The sequence below is a fragment of the Pelophylax lessonae genome (assembly GCF_965119305.1).
Source record: "Pelophylax lessonae genome assembly, chromosome: 9".
NCBI lineage: Eukaryota > Metazoa > Chordata > Amphibia > Anura > Ranidae > Pelophylax > Pelophylax lessonae.
In genome coordinates, this window is record NC_138776.1 from 92,215,441 (window position 1) to 92,241,302 (window position 25,862).

Sequence of the window (25,862 nt, forward strand, 5' to 3'; positions counted from 1 at the left end):
CAGATTCTGAATCTGATTCAGCCGACACGGACAAGGGTCACCCTGCTGGGTCTGCAACCATGTGCCCGAAATCCTTCAATAGTGAGGATGATTCCTCCATGTCTGCAACCGCGTATGAAAAGGCGCTCGTGGAAGCACTGATTGTATCTGTGCGTGAGACCCTGGAGATGGAGGATGCAGCTGCGATGGAGGTGCAGGTCCCCTTTGGCACTCACAAGCCATCCAGAGCGGCAAAGGTGTTTCCTTTCCCTGCCTGTTTTGACAGAATTGTCGCTAAAGAGTGGGGACGACCAAAGTGCCTCGGTGGGGTCCCAAAGCGCTTTACTAGGCATTTTCCCTATGAGGAGTCCCTTAAGAAGTGGACTGTTCCACCCGTGGTGGAGGACCCTCCAGTTTCCAGATTGAACAGCTGGAGGGCCATAGTTTGGACATAGTTGCCTTACAGGGTCTGTTTGGGGCGGTACAAGACCCGTTACATCAAGGGGTGATTATTCCAGTTCATAGTTACATAGTTAGTGAGGTTGAAAAAAGACATCAGTCCATCCAGTTCAACCTATGATGTGTGTTTGCTGTTAACCGTACATTGTATACCCCTGTATGTTGTGGTCTCTAAGGTGCCCATCTAATAGTTTTTTGAAACTATCAATGCTTCCTGCTGATACGACTGCTTGTGGAAGAGAATTCCACATCGTTACCGCTCTTACAGTGACAAACCCCTTACGCATTTTAAGGTTAAACCGCCTTTCCTCTAGTTTTAGTGAGTGGCCACGTGTCTTATTGTATTCCTTTACTCTGAATAGTTTGTTCCTTATGCTAGGGTCGCCAGTACAGTATTTGTACATTGATATCATATCCCCCCTCAATCGTCTCTTCTCCAGAGAGAATAGGTTCAGTGCTTGTAGTCTTTCCTCATAGCTGATGTCCTCCATTCCCCTAATTATTTTTGTTGCCCTTCTCTGGACTCTTTCCAATTCCAGCACATCCTTCCTAAGGACCGGTGCCCAGAACTGGACAGCATACTCCAGATGTGGCCGGACCAGAGTCTTGTAGAGTGGGAGAATAATCTCTTTATTTCTGGAGTGAATCCCCTTTTTTATACATTCCAGTATTCTGTTGGCTTTGCTTGCAGTGGCTTGGCATTGCATGCCACTGCCAAGCCTGTTGTCTACCAGTACCCCCAAGTCTTTTTCCATCCTAGACTCACCTAGGTTCGACTTCGGAACCTTTTTTTAGGGTTTTTACTCAAACTTGTTTACAGTTCCCAGGAAGTAAGGCAAAGTGCGTCCAATCCTGGACCTCAAGGCGCTTAACTGCTTTGTGCAGGTGCAGAAGTCCAGAATGGAGTCCATTCGCACGGTGGTGGCATCTCTGCTTCAGGAGGATTTTCTCACCTCTATCGAAATTAAGGATACTTACCTTCACATTCCAATATGTGCCAGTCACCAGCGCTTCCTCCAGTTTGCCGTGGGAGAGGAGCATTATCAGTTTGTGGCGTTACCCTTTGGTCTCGCCTCTGCTCCTCGGGTCTTCACAAAAGTGTTAGCCCCAGTGCTAGCTTTGCTACACCAAAAGGGGAACGTGGTACTGGGCTACTTGGATGATCTCCTTCTGCGAGCAGAGTTTCCTGCTCTGGTGGAAAACCTGGAGATCACAATACAAACTCTGCGGGAGTTTGGCTGGATTCTGAATTTTCAGAAGTCTGCCCTGGTTCTGTCCACAAAGCTGGACTATCTGGGCCTGACTCTGGACATGGCCTTAGCCAGACTGCTTCTTCCTCTGGACAAACTCCAGAAATTGCAGGCTGCAATTCATCCCCTGCTGTCCAACAGATGGTCATCTCTCCGGACTTGCATGCGGGTACTGGGCCTGATGATGTCTACCTTTGAGGCGGTTCCATTTGCACAGTTCCATATGAGGTCCTTGCAAAGGGAGATTCTGACCAAATGGGTAAAGACTCCGCAGTCTCTGGAAAATCAGATCCAGAGTCAAGGAAAGGAGTCCCTTATATGGTGGCTTCATTCTCCAGCGCTTCGGCTGGGCATACTGACCCTTTAGGGTCAGTATCATCTGATTTACACCTTCCCTCCTCTCAAGCTTTTGCCAAGACTTCTACGCAGGATCGAGGCAGAAGGGATTCCAGTCATCTTAGTGGCTCCGGACTGGCCTCGCCGGGCTTGGTACACCAACCTGGTGCGCCTGGTCACCGACGTTTCTTGGAAGCCTCCTCTTAGGGAGGATCTGCTGTCCCAAGGACCAATCTCCCATCCTGCTTTACAGTCGCTGGCTTTGACGGCTTGGCTGTTGAACGCCAGGTGCTAAAGAATAGAGGTTTATCTGAGTCAGTGATTCCTATACTGTTAAAAGCTAGGAAATCTACTTCTAGGAGGATCTACCATTGTATGTGGAAGACATACATTGCGTGGTTTGAGTCTCTTGGGGTTCATCCACGCTCCTTTTCGGTGGCTCGGAACTTCGCAGAGATAAATTGGTTCTTCGCTCCTGTGCGTCGTTCCTTCCAAAGGTCGTCTCTGACTTTCATTTGAATGAAGACATTGTGTTGCCTTCCCTGTGTCCCAGGCCTAAACATTAGAAGGAAATTGTCTTGCATGCCTTGGATGTGGTCCAGGAAGTTAAGGTGTACCTGGCAGCTACGGAGTCTTTCAGGTAGTCAGACTCTCTCTTTGTGCTTAAGGATGGGTCTCGTAATGGGTTGTCTGCTTCCTCTTTGACCATTTCCAGCTTGATCAGAAAGACCGTGATTCGGGCCTATTCCATCAAGAGACAGGTTCCTCCTTTCCCTGTTAAGGCGCACTCTACTCAGGCGCTTATCGCCTCCTGGGCTTTCCGTCATCAGGCATCCGTGACGCAGGTTTGCAAGGCAGCCACTCGTCGTCGGTGCACACTTTCACAAAGTTTTATAAAGTGGATGTGTTGGCATCCACGGATGCTCTTTTTGGCTGCAAGGTTTTGCAGGCTGCTGTTGAGAGGACCTGATCCTCTTTGAGGGTGTATTGTTTATTTTTTTTAGGTGGGCCCCAGTTGTTTTGGTTGAGCTCCTATTGCCTGGTTGTCTACTGTTTAGCCTTGGGAATTTTTTTGCTGTTCCCACCCCTCATGTTTAACATTGGGTCGTCCCAATGGATATGAAGATCTGAAGCTGTGTCCGTCAAGGAATTGAAGAGAAAATTGGATTTTTGACTTACTATAAAATCCATTTCTCTGATGTTCATTGACAGACACAGCACCCACCTCTCTGTGGAGTTCCTCTGACACTGTTTGTAACTAAACTGAGAGCCTATAGCAGAGAAAGGGAGTATACCCCCTGGGACTGCCCAGGGGCGTAGCCAGACTTTTTTTCTGCCTAGTGTCCTACTCTCCTACTCCTGTAGGGGGCAGTATAACCCAATGTTTATGAAGATCTGAAGCTGTGTCCGTCAATGAATATCAGAGAAATGGATTTTATGGTAAGTCTAAAATCCCATTTTTTACTTCATTAATAAAATTGAAAAACTTCCAGATACTGATGACATAAAATGAGCACATTATAACACTTTGAAGTTGATTTACTACTTCATAATAGTAAACCAATATCCTGCTTTTCTTTTAGATTAGACAAAACTTGATTTTTTTAAAGGCTAGCCCCACCACAAAAAACACATGACAGATTTCTAGGACTTAAGTGGTCCTAGAAATCTGGCATTTGGCTGTCCAACTGAAAGGGACCATCACTTTCATAATGGCCTTGCAGGAGATGTTGGGAACTCAAACTACTTACACAATGTCTCAGCTTTGGATAATTTTGGATAATTTTGTAGTAGTCAGTAATATTCAACTGGACTTGTTCTGAAATGTTGAAGATGTTTCACCATTTACTAGCTGAAGTCACTTGGATTAGTGGTAAAGCATTCTCAATGTTACAGAACAAGTTCAGCTGGATGTGACTAACTAAGACTACTAGTTATACTAATACTTAGATAAATTAGAACCTTCAAAGGCATCTCATCATTGCAGTTTTCATGAAGTCAGATGGTGAATTATCTATAAGGAAGAGGGAAGAGCGCCTCTGAGTGCAAAGTAGTAATTTATTATACAAACATTACATAGTAACTTACATCAAGGTAAGGGTAAAAGCATCTGTCCAGTAACGGCGGTTCCGAGGTGGTATAGGATGGTCCGCACAGTCCAGGGAGGCCTTTGATCCAGACAGCCAGGCCAGCTGGCCGTGTGAGTCCGTGCGACCAGAGGACTGCGGCCGTGTTGCGGGAACCGGAGGGCGTCTGACGTCAGCAGTGGAGATAGCAAGGTGGCAGAGTAGGCTTCACGACGCGTTTCGGAGTCTGCGCCAAAACCCGGGCGGGGCATGCGCACTCCCTGTGCCTCCCCCTCCTTGTGCATACAACACTGTACCTCTATTACTCGCCTTCAGCCATATATATATATATATTTTTTTTTTTTGCTGTATGAACACTTAAACCCCCAAGCGCCTACATATCTCTGGTGAATTATCCATATCCTGCATAAAACTAAAATCGTAATTTTAGTAATGGTTTAGGATCGAGTTGGCTGTGACGCATAGTCCTTCAGAAAAAGACCCTTTCAGTACATATTTTTACTGTGTATTTCTCCCATTTTTAGATATGTTTTTTGGAACATATACAAAGAAATTGTATAGCTGGATCCAGTTCAATCCTAAAGCCCAGCTGTTGTTAACAATATAGTAAAATATGCTGCCAAATACACATTTCAAGATGTTTAACTAATCTAAGATGTTTTGAACCAGCGCCAGTACAGAAGTCCATGGCACAGCAGCAGGCCACAGATGAAGAATACTGAGATCTATGTGGAAGCAGTGGTCTCTCTACAGTGGCCTGTCATACCTTCTGCTGAGTCACCACTAGAGCTCTGAAATCTTTAGGATCATCAGGTTTGCTTCTTGTAGAACTGTGGGTCTGGTGGAGCAGTGATAACTGATTTTTGTACTGGTGCTAGGGGTCAGTTCATATCCAAAGCATACCTAAAAAAAATATATATATAACAAAACATATATACAGTATATTCTAGATGTTTCTTGGAACAGGGATTTGGGTAGACTGCAACCCACCCTAAGCAATTTTAAGGTGAAGTGGGGACAGAAAAAGCTTTTCTCCTTAACATGCAATGCACAACTCCAACCTGGAGATTTTTAACCCTATGTTAAGACAAATAGTGTTCAAATCTAGGTTACAACTGATGAGGTATCTCAGCACAGTTCAGACAAGGTTAATTATGGTACACATTAACTTCCTAGCCCCCCTTCTTAACATTACATAGCCTTTAGTGTTGGAGTTTTTAGAAAAGAGCAGGTAAAAAGGTATGGTAAGTCATGCTGTGTGAATAGGAACATAGTAACAAATATAAAGTAGGTGTTAAATTTAGTTGCAAAAATAACAAGATGCTTTTGACTAAGCTGTGCATGTTTCCTTATGAGACTGTTCTCTCCAGTCAGGTCTCAGATTACACTCGGCTCCCAGTACAGTGTGTGATGTCAGATTCCCCACCCCCTGCCTTTGGTGTAAATCTGTAGATTCTCTCTCTACTGGCGTTTTTTTTTTTTTTATCAGCATCCCTACTCACAACAGATCAGCTATAAAAAACAGTTAGCCATCTAGCCTTCTTGCGTTTTTGCACCACTTCTAGTTATTATTCTCGTCCTATATTTAAATTAATAAAAATGACAGCATAAGAAAAAGATGCCAGAGTATTCATGGGTTTTTACATGTTTATATTTACATTTTTTTACAGGAAATATTTAGTTCTATTTAAAAATGCTCAAGATTTGATCAATAGTGGAACTACTCCATCTCAGGCTGTTGTGACGTTGCTTGATATGTGCGATAAAATGAGTCAAATAAAAGCTGATCTTCTGCGCTGTGGACATAAGGAGTACAGAGCTGAGTTCCTGATGAAGCACTTGACTATTCTCAGGTATTTCAATAACGTTCCATGATTAAGGCCACTTAGGCTGAAACACATAAGCAACTGTTCCAAAAACAAAGTGTTGCTCCAATGAAAAAAATATTTAAAATATTAACATTAAGTGAAATATTAATAAAAAACAAAGTCCATAAGTCATAAGCGCCTTATGACAAATTCCATCAATAAAACATCCCACCGTGCAGTGCGAATAAATGGAAAAAAAGTGCTGGTTCATTTAATTGCACTGCACAGTGGGATGTTTTACTGATGAAATTTGTCATAAGGCACTTATGGACTGTTTTTTTAATTAATATTTCACCTATGAATGTTCATATTTTAAAATATGTTTTTCATTGGCACAACACTTTGTTTTTGAGATATTATTTAATAATGTGTGTAGTGAAAGACACTGTATTAGTGTTAGCAGCCATTGGATGATTTATATGTATTTCATTATTATTTTTAATATACATTGTATCACTTATATGCACTATATGATTGTGCTGATTTTACTATTCATTTAATTACATAAGAAACTGTTACCTAATGAGAACTATTGAGTATTAATAAAATATGCTGTAGAGGAGTTGCAGAGTGCTGGCGCATTTTGTTTTTCCACATGTGTGGTTCTATGGTGTTTTTGTGGCTGTTCACTGCTTTTTGTGAATTCTGGTTTGAGTGGACGTACCTCAGATAATTGAGTTTCAGTAACTTTCAATGCTATATCCTATGTTACCTGTACATTGTTGTATCAAAATAAATCTCCACGTTTAGGATTACAAATATTTGTATTATTATTTCAGGTACTTATATAGCGCTGTCAATTTACGCAGCGTTTTACATATACATTTTACATTCACATCAGTCCCTGCCCTCAAGGAGCTTACAATCTAAGGTCCCTAACTCACATACATACGCAGTAGGGCCAATTTTTTTATACAGGATCCAATTAACCTACCAGCATGTCTTTGGAGTGTGGGAGGAAACCGGAGTACCCAAAGGAAACCCACGCAGGCACAGGGAGAACATGCAAACTCCAGGCAGGTAGTGTCGTGGTTGGGATTTGAACCAGCGACCCTCTTGCTGCTAGGTGAAAGTGCTAACCACTACACCACTGAGTACAGGATATCTATCATATTCCAGCCTACTAAATAAAAAAAAATAAAAAAAGCTTAGAGCTATTTAAGTGATAAATATTACATATGAACATTTTATATTTACCACTTGTAGGCAGCAGGTGGCATTTTAATTGCTGTAACTGCACCATAAAACGCAACTATGCAAGACCCCCTTCATGGCTAACTGGGAGGCGGATATAGGTAAAGAATTCTCCCTTGCCACATGGGCCCAAGCCTTTAAATTTGCCTACTCCTCTTCCCACTGCATAAATCACTGGGAAACATTCCAGAAACTCCTGACAAGATGGTATAGGACCCCTCAATTACTGGCCAGGTTCTACCCCTCCCTGTCTCCACTTTGTTGGAGAGGATGTGGACAACATGGGACCATATTCCATATCTTCTGGTCTTGTAAATCGCTGACTAGTTACTGGAAGAAAATCTTCTCCATTGTTTCCCAAATCACAGATACGAAGGTGGACCCCGACCCAGCCCTGGCGCTTCTCCTGTTAGGTATTGATACCATCCCACCCAAGGCAAGAACACGGACCTCACACATATTGTTAGCCTCAACGCTAGCTATTGCGCGTCACTGGCGCAGTTTGTCACCTCCCAACCCTTCGGAGGTGATCGCCCAAATCCACCTTAATGGACACTACGAACGCCTATTAGCATTGAGAACCTCCTCCTTCAAAACCTTTAACACCACCTGGAGCCCCTGGTGGCAGTGGCGGACTGGATCCCCTCCGCCGCCGCTTCCACCTCAGGGTTCCCCACCCGGAAAGCCTCAGTCCTCCCCCCTTCTGAACTCCCATTCTCTGAGCAGAGCCCCCTCTCCCCTCCTTCCCCTCACCCCCTCTACATATGCTTCCACCCTTCAGACCGTTATAAGCCCTTAACCCCCTCTCCTTTGGTATTTGCGGTACTAATGTTTTTACTTACCTGTTGATTACCATTGTCCTGCTTACTTTGGTACATAGCTGTAACCCATGACCGCTTGTATGTATGTTTGTTGATCGTGTTACTCATGATTATTCTTTTGTTCCAAACCTTGTTCAATCTGGCTCTGCGGCTGCGTCCGAGAGCGTGTTTTCTAAATTCATGTTTTTGAAAAACCCAATAAAAATCTATTTGAAATAATTGCTGTAACTGTGGGATTTCTGCAGTGATTTACTAGAATACTATACCTTGGAAGTTGAAATCAAATTATAGTGCATTTCAGGATGTGGTAGCATAATTAAGCCCAAGCATACAACATGTATTCTGCAGCGATTTGCTGGTGTGATGTGAATAGCCTGTGCAGTTCCATCAGCTGTTCATGTCTTATCACAGCAAATGAGTCAGAATTAATGAATGAGTCAGAGACACACTTTCCAATCCCGTTCTTCTAACCCATACAAATCTAAATAAATGATTAGTTAGACAAGCTGAAAAGAAGTTTAGTAATTTACTAATGTTTATTAGTAAAAAAAAAAAAAAGTTTCCCAATAATGAAAATGGATACAGAAGAGAACTTCTTATATTTTCTTCCTTTTGGTCATATTGTTACATCTGCTCAGTATGAGCAAAACCTACTTGTTGAACCTGCCAGAAATTCAGGGCTGCCCTGTGTCTGGTGCACATATACTAAGCTGTCAGAAGAATAGTAATTAGCCCTCCAAGATAGAAGAGTGGGTGTCTCTATCATGCCGTGAAAAATATTGGATGTTGTTCACATAGCCTCTGCTGTACAAAGGTCCGGTTTTCTGGCAGTGCCAAAGACTTAACATCATAACCACAAGCCCCTTCAACAAAACAAACCACTTGACAGGTGTTTACTCCATGAGAGTCAAGTATTAAGCAGCTTTTGTTCCTTCCTATGGGTTTAGGATGGGTAGAATACATACTATTTATTTTTAGGGAAATATAGGTCTGTTTTAAAGTGTTTTAGAGTAAGTGCATTACTGAGCTAATGGGTTCTCTTTAAATATTTACCTGGATTTCCAATTTAATGAGAGTAGGTGAAAATATTTTATAGTTTTTTTTCTGCTTATTTTGGCCTCCTTATTCCAGCATTCTCGTTATTTTTAACTCACTTATTTCCATTTTTTAAAAGGATCCTTGCTAGCACAGTGGAAGATGAAGAGCGTAAACACAGTTACTATTTGGATGCATATATTATGGCAGAGCAAGCAATAAGCATACTAGAGCAAATACTGTACAGCATTGAAAATACTTCCGGAACAGAGGTAAACAATGCAATAAACTTCCCTTCGCTAACAAAGATTTTTGTTTTGTCTTGATTTTATTGTATTTCTGTCTCAGAAGTTTTTTTTTTTTTTAATCTGATTTATAGATGTATTTGTATTGTTATATGTGTGGCTTAGTTTTATTTCATCAACATCTGTCTCACATGGAACATTAAAAAGCTAAATTTTAAATTCAATCTGTGGATTCTCTTGAACATACTTCTTGTTAGAACTGTCATCTATGTATCCATGCCTTATACTTTCTATGTCCACTGTGTAAATTATATTTTTTTAATTGGATGCTGTTATGGTTGGTAGTGCTGGTGTACAAATGCAGGTTATTACTAATAATAAGATGTACAAGTAAACCTTCACAAGGTGAAATACTCTTGGTCATGTACAACACTTTGCACCAGTTTCCTGGTGCATAAATGCGGTGCATCAAATGTACAGGTGCATCTCAAAAAATTTGAATATCATCAAAAAATTCATTTATTTCAGTAATTCAGTTTAAAAAGTGAAACGCATATATTATATAGATTCATTACTCACAGAGTGATATATTTCAAGTATTTATTTCTTTTAATTTTAATGATTAAGGCTTACAGCTAGTGAAAACTCAAAATTCAGTATCTCAGAAAATGAGTATATTACATAAGAATAATAATAAAAAAGGAATTTTTATACAGAAATGTTGGCTTACTGAAAATGATGTCCATGTACTCAATACTTGGTCGGGGCTCCTTTTGCATGAATTACTGCATCAAAGCGGTGTGGCATGGAGGCGATCAGCATGTGGCAATGCTGAGGTGTTATGGAAGCCCAGGTTGCTTTGATAGCGGCCTTCAGCTTGTCTGTACTGTTGGGTCTGGTGTTTCTCATCTTCCTCTTGACAATACCCCACAGATTCTCTATTGAGTTTAGGTTTAGTGATACTATGATCATTAAACCAGGTGCTCTAGAATTTCCTGGTAGAGGGCTGCGCTGACTTTGGACTAAAACACAGTGGACCAACACCAGTAGATAATGTGGCACCCCAAATCATCACTGACTGTGGCAACTTTACACTGGATCTCATGCAACTTGGATTCTGTACATCTCTTTACTCTTCCTCCAGATTCAGGGACCTTGGTTTCCAAATGAAATGCAAAAGTTACTCTTATCTTTTGGACCACTGAACAACAGTCCTTTTTCTCCTTTGCCCAGGTAAGACTCATATGTCATGGATACATCTGTGTGTGGTGGCTCTTGGGGGGGGCCATTTTCGGCCTCCTCTGTGGGCCTACTTGGAAGGGCACCCACGGGGGACCCCCTTGCGGGGTCCTGTTGGTGGCCCCCCTTTGCGGGCCTTAGTTGGCGTCCCCTGTGGGGGGCTTGAGTCCCTGACCCCGTGTGAGGAGTAAGCATGGTGTTGGCTTAGCAAATGCGCCCCCCGCCCTCTCCTGTTTTATCAAATCCTGCATCTGGTTCGGTCACTGCGGATGGGACCACCCTACGGTGGTCTGAGGCCATGTTTCTCTGACCCGTCAGACAGTGAGGATGATTCCTCCATGGCTGCTGTGCAGATCAAAAAGGCGCTGGTAGATGAACTGTTTGCATCAGTGCAGGAGCCATTTATGCTGGAGGATGCAGCCGAGGCTGCTGCAGACATAGCTATTCTGTCCTTTGATGACACCCTGGAAGGTGGGGGTGAAACGCGTTGACGTATTTCTGGATTCCCCGAACCATTGACGTCACTTCCTGTCCTCCGTGGAACGCACGCTAGATGGCGTTCCCGGAACTGCTGTGTTCATTCTTCTACAAAGCTGATTTTACACTTATTTCTTGTGAGTCATTTTTTTGATATGCGCAATAAAGCTTTTTAAACTGACTTCACTATGTTAGCTGTCTATTTCATTTGAGCCCCAAAGACCCTTTGCAAGTCGGTGTACAGCGGCAGTGTGGAAGCATCAAGCAGGTGTATTTGCGTTTATCTCACCAGTTGTATTGACCCCCAGACTGAAATAGCTGAGGGTCCATTACTTCTGGTGAGTGGGGACACAGGAGGGGAGTGAAGCACCCAGCACCGTTTTGATTTGTTTGAAGCACTCCAGCACTTTTATATCTTCAAGCACTTTAACACACTTTGTGTACATTTTGGAGCACCTCTAGCCCTTATATTAGTATTTTTTTTTTTTTTGAGCACTCTAGCACTTTATTGATGTTATACATATACCATAGTTCTGCACATGAACACTTTATTGTATAAATTTTATGATTGCTATATATATTTTTTTGTAAAGGCAAGCGCTGTTTTTTATTATTATTCATGTTCTGTTTGTCACCCACAAGCTGTCCCTTGCGGGTATGGTGTTCTCTTATCCAGCTTATGTTGAAGGATGTGTCTGTAAGTGCTGGGTGCGTCCAATATGACCCATGATGGTCCAAAGAATCATTTTGTCCAGTATCCCTTTGAGGAGTCGCTTCTGAGGAAGTGGACGGTCCCACCGGCGGTGGGTTTTCCTATTTCCAGGTTGACTAAGGCAACCATGTTTTCAGTGGTAGAATTACCTGGCTTTGAGGAATCCAGGCTGACAGGTGGGCTAACTCTAAGACCCGTTACATGTTTACTATGGCTGGTGCCTTATTGTGGCCTGTTTTGGTCTCTGCTCTGGTGTCTCGGATACTGACGGTGTGTCAGGGTACCAAGAAACCAGACCACATGGAGATGCAGGTAAAATAAAGCAGTTTGTTGGAGCAAAAAACAATAAACACACAGCAAAAGTGAGGAAGCGAGATCAAAAACAATTTGGGGTCGAGTCCAGAAGCGGGTGGTCCTCCAAGCTGGGTCAAGTCCAGAAGTGGCTAGTCTGCTGATGCCAGGTCGTCTGCCGCTGCAGGGTCGAGCCAGGAGAGTCGCCAGCCAAGCCAGGTCATACACAGAATACTGCTAGCAGATATGCACCTTGGAGCACAAACGCAAGGGCAAGGACTGCAACCCATCAGGTGATTGATATAGTCAGGTGTGCAGCATCATCACTGTACAACACCCAGGCAGCAGGCAAGTGATAATGCAATCTGAGTTTATAAGAGGCAGCAGTCTGCACATGTCCAATATGGCTACCAACAGACAAAGTAAGACCTTGACATGGTGTGGGCAATGTTTTTGCATCTGATCATGGGTGGCTTCTGAATTTTTGGAAGTCTGCCCTGGTTTCCGACTAGGAGACTCTGGATTCAAGGAGTGAGCGGTAATGTGACCGACCACCTTGGAGAGCGTTCTCCGCGGTGACATTAATCCTCATTACTCTACATTACTCCTCACTCCTTGTCAGCATGCCTTACCATGCCATCACATTGGAGGTCTTGTTGGACTGCTCTCCATGCCCGCATTCCATATTGTCCTGTTTGCACTGCTGGGCCCATTGAATCCCACATCCACAGTTCCGGGTCAGACATTTCCAGACAACTACCATTAGGCCATGAGCATGTGATGTCTTGCAGAGTTACAATTGTGTGCGCATCAACTCCTGAGGAATTGACGTTATATTACGGAACACATTGGGTTACATAGATGCAAGTTCACACCTATTATGGATTGATCTTTGAAACACTGTACCTGACTATGGAAGTTATATGTATATGTTGACCAATCTACGTCACCATATGGCAATTGTGTCACTGTTGATCTGTTGAAATTGTATTTACCAATAAATCTTAACTTTATTAACTTTCTGTGTGTTGTGCCTCATCTAAAGTCCCACAGGCAATTCATGTTTCTTTGTATATTATAGGGATGGAGGCGTCTCACAGGGCACATCCAACCATACTTCTTTAGCTACGTTCAAGGGGTTCGTCATTTTACTCCGCCTGTATGTTCTCCTCTGCCACCGCTCTGCCACCGTGGGTTTTGAACCTGGTTCATTCGGTTCTTCAAAAATCTTCTTTGAAAACATATGGGAGATCCTTTTACTTACGCTGTCACGAAGGTGTTTTTTTTGGTGGCAATCTCCTCGACTTGCAGGGTGTTGGAGTTGGCAGCTTTGTCTTGTAATTTTCCCTCTCTGGTGGTTCACAGGGCCTAAACTAGTCTCTGATTTCCATTTGAATGAAGATATTGTGTTGCCTTCCCTGTGACCTAGGCCCAAACATCCTAAAGAAGTTGCGTTGCATGTCCTGGATGTCGTTCGAGCGATTTGGGTGTATCTGGCAGCTGGGGAGTCTTTTCAGAGGTCAGACTCACTGTTTGTGCTCACAGATGGCCCAAGAAAAGGGCTGTCTGCTTTCTCTGTGACCATTTCAAGTTGGATCAGACAGACAGTGACTCAGGACTATTCAATCAAGGTTTAGGTTCCCTGTCACTTGGGCGCTTACTGCTTCTTGAGCCTTCTGCCATCAGGCATCAGTGGCACATGTTTGCAAGGTGGCCACTGGTCATCGGTGCACACTTTCACTAAATTCTATAAAGTGGATGTGTTGGCATCTGTGGATGCTTCCTTTGGCCCCAAGGTTTTGAAGGCTGCAGTTTAGAGGGTCTTTTCCCTCTTTGGGGTTGTATTGTTCAGATGGGCTCCTGTTGCTTTTTGTTGAGCTCCTGTTACCTGATTGGCTATTGTTTAGCCTTGGGATTTTTTTTTTTTTGTTGTCCCTCCCCTCATGTTTTGGCACTGCTTTGGGACGTCCAAAGAATCCTAAAGAGCTGTGTCCATCAATGAACGAAAGATAAAAGGGGTTTTTGGACTTACCGTAAAATCCATTTCTCTGTGTTCATTGACGGACACATTACCCACCCCTCTATGGAGTTGTAATACTTCTGACTTCTTGTAACAAAACTGAGTTCCTATAGCAGAAAAGTAAAGTATACCTCCTGGGACTCCCCATAGGCGTAGTCAAGTTCTATTTTCTGCCTAGTGTCCTACTCCTGTAGGGGACAGTATAACCCAGTGGTTCAAGAATCACAAAGAGCTGTGTCCAGCAAAGATTGCAGAGAAATTGATTTTACGGTAAATCAAAAACCCAATTTTTCTGAGATGCACCTGTAATTCAAAACACGTGGAAGGAGTTGTGCAGATAGACTAAAATGATTCTGTTAATTTAGAGATTAATAATATATTTCTCTTTTCAAGGTGGAAAGAATAAAGGGTGATGCATGTGGGCTGATGATTCAGAAGATTTAGTGACATCACACGATGTGCTTTATTTATAGACTCTTAAGGGTTAATGGGATTTTTTTATTTTTCTGGAGAGGTTTTTAAAAGTGATTGAAAATAGACATAAACCTTAGTAAAACGGCATTTAGTTTGCTCACACATTGTGCCTCCTAAAGAATTGACTTTTTTTTTTCTTTCTAAAAATGCGTTTCCTTTCACCTTTTATCATCCTTTGTTGCATCTCTCTGCTTCCCATCTTCTGCAGCCTCTCCACCATTTCTGATCATGCCTGTGTAATGTGTGTTGAAATGGCTACTTTCCATTGGAAGTCCGTATGACACATTGGAAATGCAGAAGTACATTAGGTAGACAGAACAGTGTGTGGTTACCCTATTACAGGAAGTGCCTGAACAAAGATCTTTATGGCAGGAATTGTATCTGTTTTTCTGCATTTTACGTGAGGACATTGAAGGCACGTTCCCATTCCAAGATGGCTGACTGACGAGGAAGGGAGAAATAAGGTAAGTATTCCTCTATTTTATCCCTCCATCCAGACTAAACATGCATTTATTTTTTTATTATCAACAAAATACACTGAACAAAATTATAAACGCAACACTTTTGTTTTTGCTTCCATTTTTCATGAGCTGAACTCTTTTTCCTTATTACCGGCATGGTACCTGACCGTTGATCGAATAGGCCTACCATTCCGGTAATAGGGAATATTCAAAGATCTCTCCTAGAAGGTGAAACGAGTTTCAAAGGAAAGGAACTCCACCGTATATGAGCCATAGGTCTGCCGCGACAATACAGGGTGATACTCAGTTGTGGATCCCAGGTCTGCTGTCCCTAAACAGTGGTTGTTTTGGAAAGTCTGCTACCCCCCAGAGGGGAGAGCTCTCTGGTGAGTGGGGCACTATAGGGGAGCACAGCTTGTGGAACACCAACAACAGAAACACATTTCAGCATTTTTGGAGCACCTTAAAGAGCACCTATCACTTTATGATCGAAGAATTTCTAAAAGGATTTTATGTGAATTTATTTATTATTTAGCAGTTTGTATAATGTTATTGCACAGCACTCAGCACTTTTAAAGAGCACTGGACACTTTCTTTTTGCTCACAGACTAGTTTTTTATTTGAGATATATATAATTTTGGTCACAGTAATAGATATTGCTTGTTTGATATTTGCTTTATATAAGTTTGAATGTATTATGAATTTTCACATCTATTTCTATAAGCACTAAGCACTTTTCTTTATATCAAGGTTTAATAGTTATATGTAAAGCAGCGCCCTACCCACTATACACCTTTTTTCTCTACCAAAAACACTTCCCTTAACAAGGGAAAGTTTTTTTGGGGAGGCAGCAGCTTTCCTAGTTTTTTCTAACATTGCGCAGAACTAAACCTCTCTGATTTGTTTCTAATCAAGTCCATGCCTCGACGGGATTCGGTTGGTAGTCATAAATGTTATGCCTGATTGGTGTATTTCTAAAAGGAAAGGATAAAGGGTGTTTTTTTTTTTTTTTTTGATATATTGGATATTTGAATATATTTATATAAGCTCTGAAGGTGTGACCAGAAGAAACCACTGACTTTTTCCCATGTGTTAACTAATAATAACCCTGTAACTACTAACTAACTAACTAACCGTACCCTGTTTTTAAGGATTTGTAAGGTTTTTATTTTGTTCAGTATTTTAATAAATACTCTGCTCAGATCAACTATTATTGGCTGACAAATCTTGCAGCAAATATAGATGGGATTTTGTTCTCTCTCCATACCAATCTATGGGAATGCAAAATCAGCTGAAGCTGCTGGTCAGCTGCACCTACAATAAATTCTTAATGATCTTAGAAATCTTTCAAACTGATGTCAAGGACGCTGCCCATCTGTGTCACTGACAGCTGTTTGTTTTTCATCACTATAGCTAACTTGCTCATATGGATAGCACAAAGCTAAATAAATGAATAAATGTGTTATTTCAATAGCCTTTACACAAAGTGCATGCCATACATTTTACGGTTCATCTGAAGTATTTATTTTCTTTTCTGCCTTTTTCTCATAAAACATATTAGTCCTTCTTTAGACATTGTGGATTTTGTCTCAGCGTGAATAAATTTTGTGTTACAGGCAGGGGGTATTCGTTTGCCTGTCTTGAGAAAACTTGCTAGAATGAAACTGGATTTTGCTGAACTCTCAATGGAAATAATGCATCTTGCCATCAGTGAGAAAAGTAAAAAACTGCAGGAGGAAAAAACCAAAGGAGCCCTTCGTGTCATGGTGGAAGAGTTTGTCAGAGCCACCCCAGATTATAATTCCATTGAACAGGTGTGAAAGCTTTAAAAGTTGCATTTAGTGATCTCCTGCCTGTGGGTACATACCCCAGGCTGAATTTGCTTGGTGTGGGATTTATACACTATACAAAAACATTATTGTATTGCAAATGTTTTTCTTAAGTCTTAATATTGCAAATGGCAATGGAGAAAATTTTTTTATGGTATCAAAATCTATTTTATAACCAGATAAAAGTTACAGCGGGAACTAAATATTTAGATGGGGGGGGGGGGGTATTGTTATATTGAATAAAACTGATTATGATCTACAAATTAAGACACTCCTAGGGAACGAGGGCACATACAGGTGCATCTCATAACATTAGAATATCATCAAAAAGTTTATTTATTTCAGTAATTCAATTCAAAAAGTGAAACTCATATATTTTATATAGATGCGTTACACACAGAGCGATATATTTCAAGCATTTCTTTCTTTTAATTTTGATGATTATGGCTTACAACTAATGAAAACCCAAAATTCAGTATCTGAGAAAATTTGAATATTACATAGGACCAATACAGAAATGTTGACTTACTGAAAAGTATGTCCATGTATAGTATAGTATGTACTCAATTCTTGATCAGGGCTACTTTTGCATGAATTACTGCATCAATGCAGCGTGGCATAGGGGCCATCAGCCTGTGGCACTGCTGAGGCGGTATGGAAGCCCATATTTCTTTGATAGCAGCCTTCAGCTCATCTACATTGTTGGGTCTGGTGTCTCTCATCTCCCACTTTACAATACCTCACAGATTCTCTATGGGGTTTAGGTCAGGCGAGTTTGCTGGGCAATCAAGCACAGTGATACCATGATCATTAAACCAGGTATTGGTAATTTTAGAAGTGTGGGCAGGTGCCAAGTCCTGCTGGAAAATGAAATCAGCATCTCCATAAAGCTAGTCAGCAGAGGGAAGCATGAAGAGCTCTAGAATTTCCTGGTAGAGAGCTGCGCTTACTTTGGACTTGATAAAACAGTGACTCAACACCAGCAGAGGACATGGCTCCCCAAATCATAATAGACCGTGCATATTAAAGTGGTTTTAAAGGCTCAAGGTGATGTGTGCAGCAGCCCCACCCCCCTCCCTTGCTACTCAGGGCACTGGCTGACGAGGAGGAGCCAGGAGTGCCGATAGGGGGCCCAAAAAAATGAGGATCAGGGCTGCTCAGTGCAAAACCACCACATAGAGCATGTAAGTATATCATATTTGTTTTTCGTTTCTTTTAAATAAGCCTTGAATGTCACTTTAATAATATTCAGAGAGGTTTAAAAAAAAAAACACAGCATCTCAAACCATTTTAGACTGGCGCATAATAGAGGCCCTAGTGGTCTTGGCTTTTTTGGTTTTGATAAAGTGAGGAGACACTGGAGAGGATCTAACATGAAACAAGAGATTTCCAGAAAAGAGATCCACAGGATATATGAGTTGGACACAATAAACCTGCATGGCATCAACATCGCTATAGATTTAAACTGTTTTATTACCAATTTATAAAGCTTCTAAATTATGAAAGCTATATTGTATATGCACTTGGATTGCGTTCTTATATATTTTGGTTCTAGGGTACACTTTTTTAATGCTTTTTTTAATCTTTTCCTAACTTCCTCACGGGTACTATATATGATCAAGTGTCCATGTAAAAAGCTATATATAGGAAAAACTAAGAGACAACTCAGAATTAGAATTAATGAACACTTGCAAAGCATACGCCTGAAGAAGGAAACCCCTTTGGCGCTTCACTTCTTGGAAAAACATAACAATAATCCAAGGGGTCTGAAAGTTAAGGGGTTTTTCGCTCTGAACCTCCCCTCCAGACGTGGTGATTTCGATAAGGTCTTATTACAAAGAGAGAAAGCCTGGATCTTTCGGCTGAATACCCTGGTCCCTAATGGCCTAAACACAGAATTAAGTCTTAAGGTCTTTCTGGAGCCCTAGCTAGTTGGGGTCTCCATCTGTTTCATTCTGCTCTATGCTACATATGCCTTGTATGTCAACTGCTGTTGACCCCCCTCCTAACCACATATATATCTGGCAAAAGCTTTAAAGTTTCCAGCTTAATCTAAGCCTAAGAGGAAGACAGTCTCCAAAAGCCAGTTATCTGTCTGGACTCTGTTTTGTATTCTCCTACCTAAACTGATTCTGTGTCTCAAACTTACCAGATCTGAGTGATGAGTAGTGTTGGAGGTCATATTACTGCTGTGTTTGCATCTTCTTTGCCAAAGCCAGAAAAATCCTGAGGTGTCTCTATCAAGTTTTACTAACACTATTTGATGTTGCTTACCAATTTCAAACTAATTATTTACCCCAAGTGTTGAGTGATATTACAGATAGACTGTGGAACTCAGGTGTTTTCAAAGCCCTGGATATCAAGAACTTTTGATTGCTTTAGCCCCACTTCAGCCTATTGAATAGCTACATCTTACCATCCATGCAACTCTGGACCCACTCCTCCCTTTGAGGCATCCTACCTCACCTGCCTGACCTCTCCCTTTAAAGTTTCTGGTTCTTGTAGTGGGTTCACCCTGGGGGGGGGGATTATGGCTTGTCTGGCCTAGGGGTTGAGGGGTGGGGGGCGGAGTTTGGTAGGCGCACCAGTGTGTCTTGAAGAGTCGGGACATCTTCAATAGGATTTTCAGCTCTTGTGCCCATGAACTTGTCTTTTTCAAATTGGCTTGTTCTTTTATTATAATATTTTTTCACTGCAATGTCTGCTTAATTTTTATTGTCCTCCAATAAAGTACAATTTTTTTCAATTTCTTAATACCTGTGTTTGAGCCATTATTTGCAACTATTTCTGTGCTTGCTTTTTTATTATATGTTCTAGTTGCTTGGCTCACCGGTTATACACCGTAAGGTATATCTATATGGTGTCCTTTCCCTGTCCACTTTGGGATTCTATGGGCAGTGGAAATTTACTCCCAGGGTTCATTCTCCCTTTTCCCTCCTCCCCCTTTTTTTTACATGTTGTTGGATTATAGATGGTAAAAAATTAGCATGTTTATCACATAGAATCTTTATGAACTGATTTAGCCCTGTGGGGTTTATTTACTAAAGGAAAATCAACTGTACACTACAAGTGCACTTGGAAGTGCAGTCGCTGAAGATCTGAAATTAGGGGAAGCTCTGCTGATTTCTATCATCCAATCATGTGCAAGAAAAAAATACTGTTTTTTTTATTTTCCTTGCATGTCCCGCTCAGATCTACAGCGATTGCGCTTCCAAGTGCACTTGCAATGCACAGTGAATTTGCCTTTAGTCAATGAACCCCTTTATGTTCCTATGTTCTGATTGCACTTTCAGCAATATTGCAAAAGCACTTTAAATATACTCTATATTTTTCCTGTGATTTGGGTTCACACACTTGATTGGTTGATTTAATTGATGTCACTAGTAATGGTGATAGCGCTGCTCTTTTGTATTTAAGATTTGGTCACTTTAGTGTATGAGGGTTTAAACTTTAGCGCAACAGCTGATTTCACACATCACCAGATAGGAAATATTTTGTTTTATTAGTTCACTTCATATTTGAAGTGGAGGTGTATTTCACACATAGTTTAAGTGCTATTGACCCTTAATTTTTAGAAAATTTTTTCCTACCTGAGATAAGCCAGCCTTGGGGGATTTTTTTTTGCAAATTCTTTATTAGAAGTTTAGAAAACAGAAGTCATAAACATTGTGCATACTCAGCAAAGTGTAGCATGTGGTAAGGTACAACAACAAAATCGAAAAACCAGAACAACATAATACATACAATAACTGCATACCCAAATGTACCTAGAGAAAAGCATGTAGAAGGCATAAACAAATACCAGGCTATCAAGGCATTGGACAACGGCAGTGGCCTTGGGGGCTTTTAACTTCTTTCATGCAGACCACCTCTATAAAAATACCCGAACATTGGGTGAATTCAATAAAGCCATTATATCGCTTTTCTGGCTGTATGACACCTTTAACATGGCCTGCACCTAATTCATGAAAGAGCCAGTTTCAGTACCAGCATTGAAATGCGCACCAGATTCAGGTAGTTCTTACTCCCGCGACTTTTGGAATCTATCACTGTAACTGCTACATACTCGAGAAGAATTTCTGCCAGTCAGCAAATAAAGTGTCAGCAAATTAAGAGCAAGAGAGTGCCTAGAAAACTCCTGGTTTGCAACTTCCCTGGATGTATTATTGGGCAACATTTCCTTAAACTCTACTAGTACTTAGATTTTACCTGTGGTTTTACTGTCAAAAAAATTTAGGCCCACAGCTTTTCCAGGCTGCTGCCATTTAAACAAACTACACCTACACCCAACATGTACCTAACCATCTCCTGGAACTCACTCCTCTACAGTCCAAGTTTCATGCATTCTTGTGTAAATTGAGGTACCGATTGGCTGCTCAAGCAAAAGACTGCATTCAAAGAAACCCAGTTTTCCTTTTTTTTTTTTTTTCATAAAAAAAATTGTAAAAATAATTAACAACTGTAACTTTCTTTAATTTGTAGTGGCTTTCTATATTTAGACAGTTTCTTCCTTTTTATGCAATACTTTACAGAGAACATATAGCCATTACCAATCAGTCTCTGTCTCGTTTGCACTTTCCTTTTAATGGGGTTGTGAGATATACAGTATGTGACTTAATAGTTTTGTTGAGCAATGATATTAACATGCCTCCCGGAATATGTGAGTGTGTTCAGTATAGTGCTTGAAAATAGTACTTTAGAATGCAATTTTGGTGTTTTGTTTCCTCAGGTAGGTCATCCAGTATTCCCTGTAATCTTAGCATCTTAAAATATCAAGCTTTAGTTTAAAATACGCTAATGCAAATAGAGCCCTAAAAACTGAACTGCCTTGATGTAGCTATCGAAAGAATATACAGGAACAAATGGATACATTGCCAACATATACCATGGCCAGGGGCAACAAGCCTGCCCGGATGACAGTTTGTCTTAGTCTTCTAGTCATTGCTTCTAGGTGTACTGACGGCAAACTATTTCTTGTCTAACCTCTCTGTTCCCATAAAATGCTTGCCCTTTCTAATTAAGACATCTGATCTAGTTATTGTGATACTGAGACAGCCCAGGAAGAGAGAGTTGGGGGTAGGATGCGGGAGGAAATGGCACAATACAGTTGGCCTAGGGTAGTGGGAATTATAAATCCAGCTATGATTATACCTCTACTCCTAATGCTAACAATTAATTCATTGTTATTTGTTAATTAAATTAGCAATCAATGTCGGTGATGAATAACCGGCACCATAATAGTACAGAGTTTATCATAGCCTCATTGTAGCACTGGCTTTGACTCTGTTAGAAATGTGCATGTTGATTTTACACTCAGGTGAAAAAAAAAAAAAGTGTTACATAATTTTTATTTGTAAATTCTTTACTTCTTTACTAAAAGTGATTGTAAAATCTCGTTTTTTTTTTTTTTTTTCAATAACAATAAAAACATGTTATACTTACCTCCTCTGTGCAGTTTTTGCACAGAGCAGCCCAGATCCTCCTCTTCTCTGGTCCCTCTTTGGCTCTTCTGGCCCCTTCCTCCCTTTGAGTGCCCCCACAGCAAGAAGCTTACTATGGGGGCACCTGAGCCGAGTCAGAGCTCCATGTATCTATTCATACACGGAGCTGGGCTTCAGCCCCATCCCTTCTCTCCTCATGGGCTAACTGACTTTGATTGACAGCAGTGGGAGCCAGAGGCACCACTGCTGTGTCTTAGCCAATGAAGAGGGGAGTCCAGGACGGCTGAGACAGTCGTGGACATCACTGGATCGAGTGGGGCTCAGGTAAGTATTAGGGGGGCCGCTGCACACAGAAGGTTTTTTTTATCTTAATGCATATAATGCATTAAAATTAAAAACCTTCTGACTTTACAACGCCTTTAAGACAAGGGTGGCATGTAACAAGCAAATTGCAAGAATATAATGCATCTACATTATTACAATCAATGGCATAGGCAGCAGTATGTTGTGCAGGAGTCTATTGTAGATGATAAAGTGCAATAAATAGCATTACATTACATATCATCTGGTGTGGTCTTTGATGATCATGAAGCGTGTAACCTTGTTCGTTTTTCTATTTTAAGGTGGCCCCAAAAGGTAAATGAATAATGGAAATAAGTAAGAATTCTGGAGGGAAGTAAAAACAGAAGGAGAAAGGAGTTGGGAGGAAGAGGGAAAAAACCACCTCCCTCCCGGAAAAAAATCACATATTTTTGTCTAAATCCCTCTCTGCTTTGCGTTCTTTGAACTCAGAAGCCTGGTTTATACTAATCCCGATTTGGTGCCCACAGTAAACGCTTAAGTATGCTCCAGAGCATTCAACAGCACAAAGGCCTCTCTGTAGGTTGCAGTTTTTATCGTGGAATTCAATGGATACATATGGAGATTGACTATGCCATAAGTTTTGCCCAAGTCAGAATTTGTATAGAATGCCCCAGGGATTTGGGCTGAGATGCCACAGCAAACAGACATCTTAAATGATTGTGTGCCTCCAACCTTGTGGTAACAGTGTGAGGAAGGCCCATTTCTGTCCCAACGTGACTGTGCCCCTGTGCAAAAATCCAGGTCCAAAAAGATCATGTTTGGTGAGCTTGGTTTAAAGAAACTCAAGTGACCTGCTCAGAGCCCTGACCTTAACCCCACTGAACACCTTTGGAATGAATTGGGACATCTATTAGGAGCCACGTCTTCAAATGATTTTTTCTCTATCGCTCATTGACAGACGTAGTCTTCTTGATTCTCAAGAGCTGGGTTATGTTGTCTCCGCAGGAGTAGGACTAGGCAGAAAGACAAAACGTTCTGGCTCCACCTTAGGGGCAGTCCCTGAGGGTATATCCTCCCTCTCTCTGCGACAGGGAATCAGTTTTTTTCTGTCTAGTCAGGAGTAAGGACCTAAGTTCCTTGCTGGGATCTTTTTGGTCCTGGCAAGATTTTTCTTTAGAAAAAATATTTTTTTAGGTAGTTTTTCTCCAGTGTTTTTTTCCTGTGAGATCTTCAAGCAAAAACGCCGGACTGGGCGACACTAGTGGTCACCCCAGCCGGCCTACGAGCGCGCGCAGACCATTGCATTGCGCTTGGTCGGCCGCGACACATTCAAGTAAGTATGCGGGGCCGGGCGACGGGCTGGATGTTGAGATCCAGTGGTCACCCCGGTTTTCTGCCTACGAGCGCGTGCAGACCAGAGCTCCGCGCTGGGTCGGCCGCGACGGAGTCCCAGTGGAGGGACTGACCTTGCGAGTTAAAAGTCTCGCTTGGACGCCAGGAACCAGAGAGTCGAGGCGTCCGGAGTGGTCCACAACCCCCCACCCCGGTGGAGAGGGTATTGTGAAGAGAGGGTGCCTGTCGGTTTGGTATGGTGAGTAAACGTTCCCTTTTTTCCTCGTTATGAGGCAGTATGAATTATGGGCCCCTCCATACATGGTCAGTATATATCTGACACTAAAAAGTCCCCCTTGTAAATACAGTATGTGTTTGTGGGAAGTGGACTTGGTTTGAGAGCTAACACTCTACCCAGCAGACTGTAGCATTACAGCAGACATAGTAGGTATAATCCTACCTTATTTGTAGTGTATCTCCTGTAGATCTATAAATCGCCACTTAGCAGAGATGCAGGTGGATGTGCTGGGAAAAACGATCTCGGCGGTCCGCCGCCATTTTGCCGTAGACCAGGTGTATGTATGTCCTCAGGTCACGCCGGCCGCCATGTTTTTGGAGTCTAATGTCTCTTGTATGAGGGGGGCCATGTTTCATGAGCCCAGCTACCTCGTGGAGAGCTGGGAACGCCGGAAGGCGTACACAGGGGGCGGAGCCACGTCCTTCTACCCGGGAAAAAGCAACAGCTCCTTCCAGTCTGTAAAAGACAGACGCTGACTGCAGTTGGTTGGAAACTTCACTGCATCGGTTGGTGAGCCTTGGGGGTCCCTCTCTCTCTCTGTGGGGATCGAGAAGCAGGTACTCTGAGGGGCGCTATTGCGCTAGGGGGAGACACATAAAAAAAAAAAAAAAAAAAGTTTTTTTGTTTTTTCTGGCAAAGGTGTCCTGAATTAACATGGACCCTGCCCCTCATGTATCTCCTACGGATCCCCTCGAGGGGTCTGCAGGATCCTCCAGCACCCCACTGACGATTGAATCATTGTCAGCTATTATGGAAACTTTTGTGTCCCGGGTGGAAGTGGCTTGTCAGGGACAGGGCGCAAGAAAGCGACCCCCGCCTAACCCCTTATTATCTGAAACTTCGGATTCAGACTCTGAGCCTATTTCGGCAGTTGCAGGTACCTCATCTGGGATTGGTATCTCGTGTACTGTCTCTTCAGACAGTGAGGAGGATGTTTCGGCATCAGCCATAGCCAAAGAGGAAGCGTTGGTAAACGCACTCATTGTATCTGTTCAAGAAACCTTAAGATTACAGGGTATTCCGTCGGAAATAGCTGAAACTGAAATCCCTTTTGGGACTAAAAAACGCATCAAAGTGGCGAAGGTTTTTCCATTGCCCAAATGTTTTGGCAATCCAATCAAGGAAGAATGGAGTCTGCCAAAACGCACTTTTACTATTTCTAAACGCATTAACAGGCGTTATCCGTTTGAGGAAACCCTCATTAAGAAATGGACAGAACCACCTGTGGTGGATTCACCAATTGCTAGATTGAATAAAGCCACGGTTATTCCTCTAGAAGACGCTCCGTCTTTTAAAGATCCAGTGGATCGCAAGATAGAAGCTATGTCTCGCACCATGTTTACTTGGATTGGATCAGCTTTCAGACCAATAATTGCTATTGGGCTAGTTTCGCAGGCTGTAACTGAAGGGACCAAGTGGTTACGCCAGGACTTAGAAGAGGTCCCTCAGGCGGTATCAGATTTGTTGGAACAAATGATACAGGGGTTACAGTTTGTATGTGATGCGGCGTTAGACGCCACTCCATTATTGGCGCGAGCATCAGTCTCAGCGGTGGTTCTCAGGCGTACACTGTGGCTAAAAGGTTGGTTAGCCGACCAAGGTTCTAAAAAAGCATTGGCTAATATCCCCTTTTTAGGAGAGCGTCTATTTGGAGCCAACTTAGATGAGATCATTAAGGATCTCACGGGTGGAAAGAGCACCTTTTTACCAC

General features: G+C 42.1%; 1 protein-coding gene across 1 annotated transcript in view; it reads left to right on the plus strand.

The window, feature by feature from the left end:
* Positions 1 to 25,862, plus strand: part of CFAP46 (cilia and flagella associated protein 46) — a 363,053-nt gene that overhangs the window by 234,574 nt on the left and 102,617 nt on the right. The window contains exons 39-41 of the mRNA XM_082268864.1: positions 5,782 to 5,964; positions 9,169 to 9,301; positions 16,565 to 16,762. Coding sequence (XP_082124990.1) covers positions 5,782 to 5,964; positions 9,169 to 9,301; positions 16,565 to 16,762 — 514 coding nt within the window. The remainder of the gene's footprint in view (positions 1 to 5,781; positions 5,965 to 9,168; positions 9,302 to 16,564; positions 16,763 to 25,862) is intronic.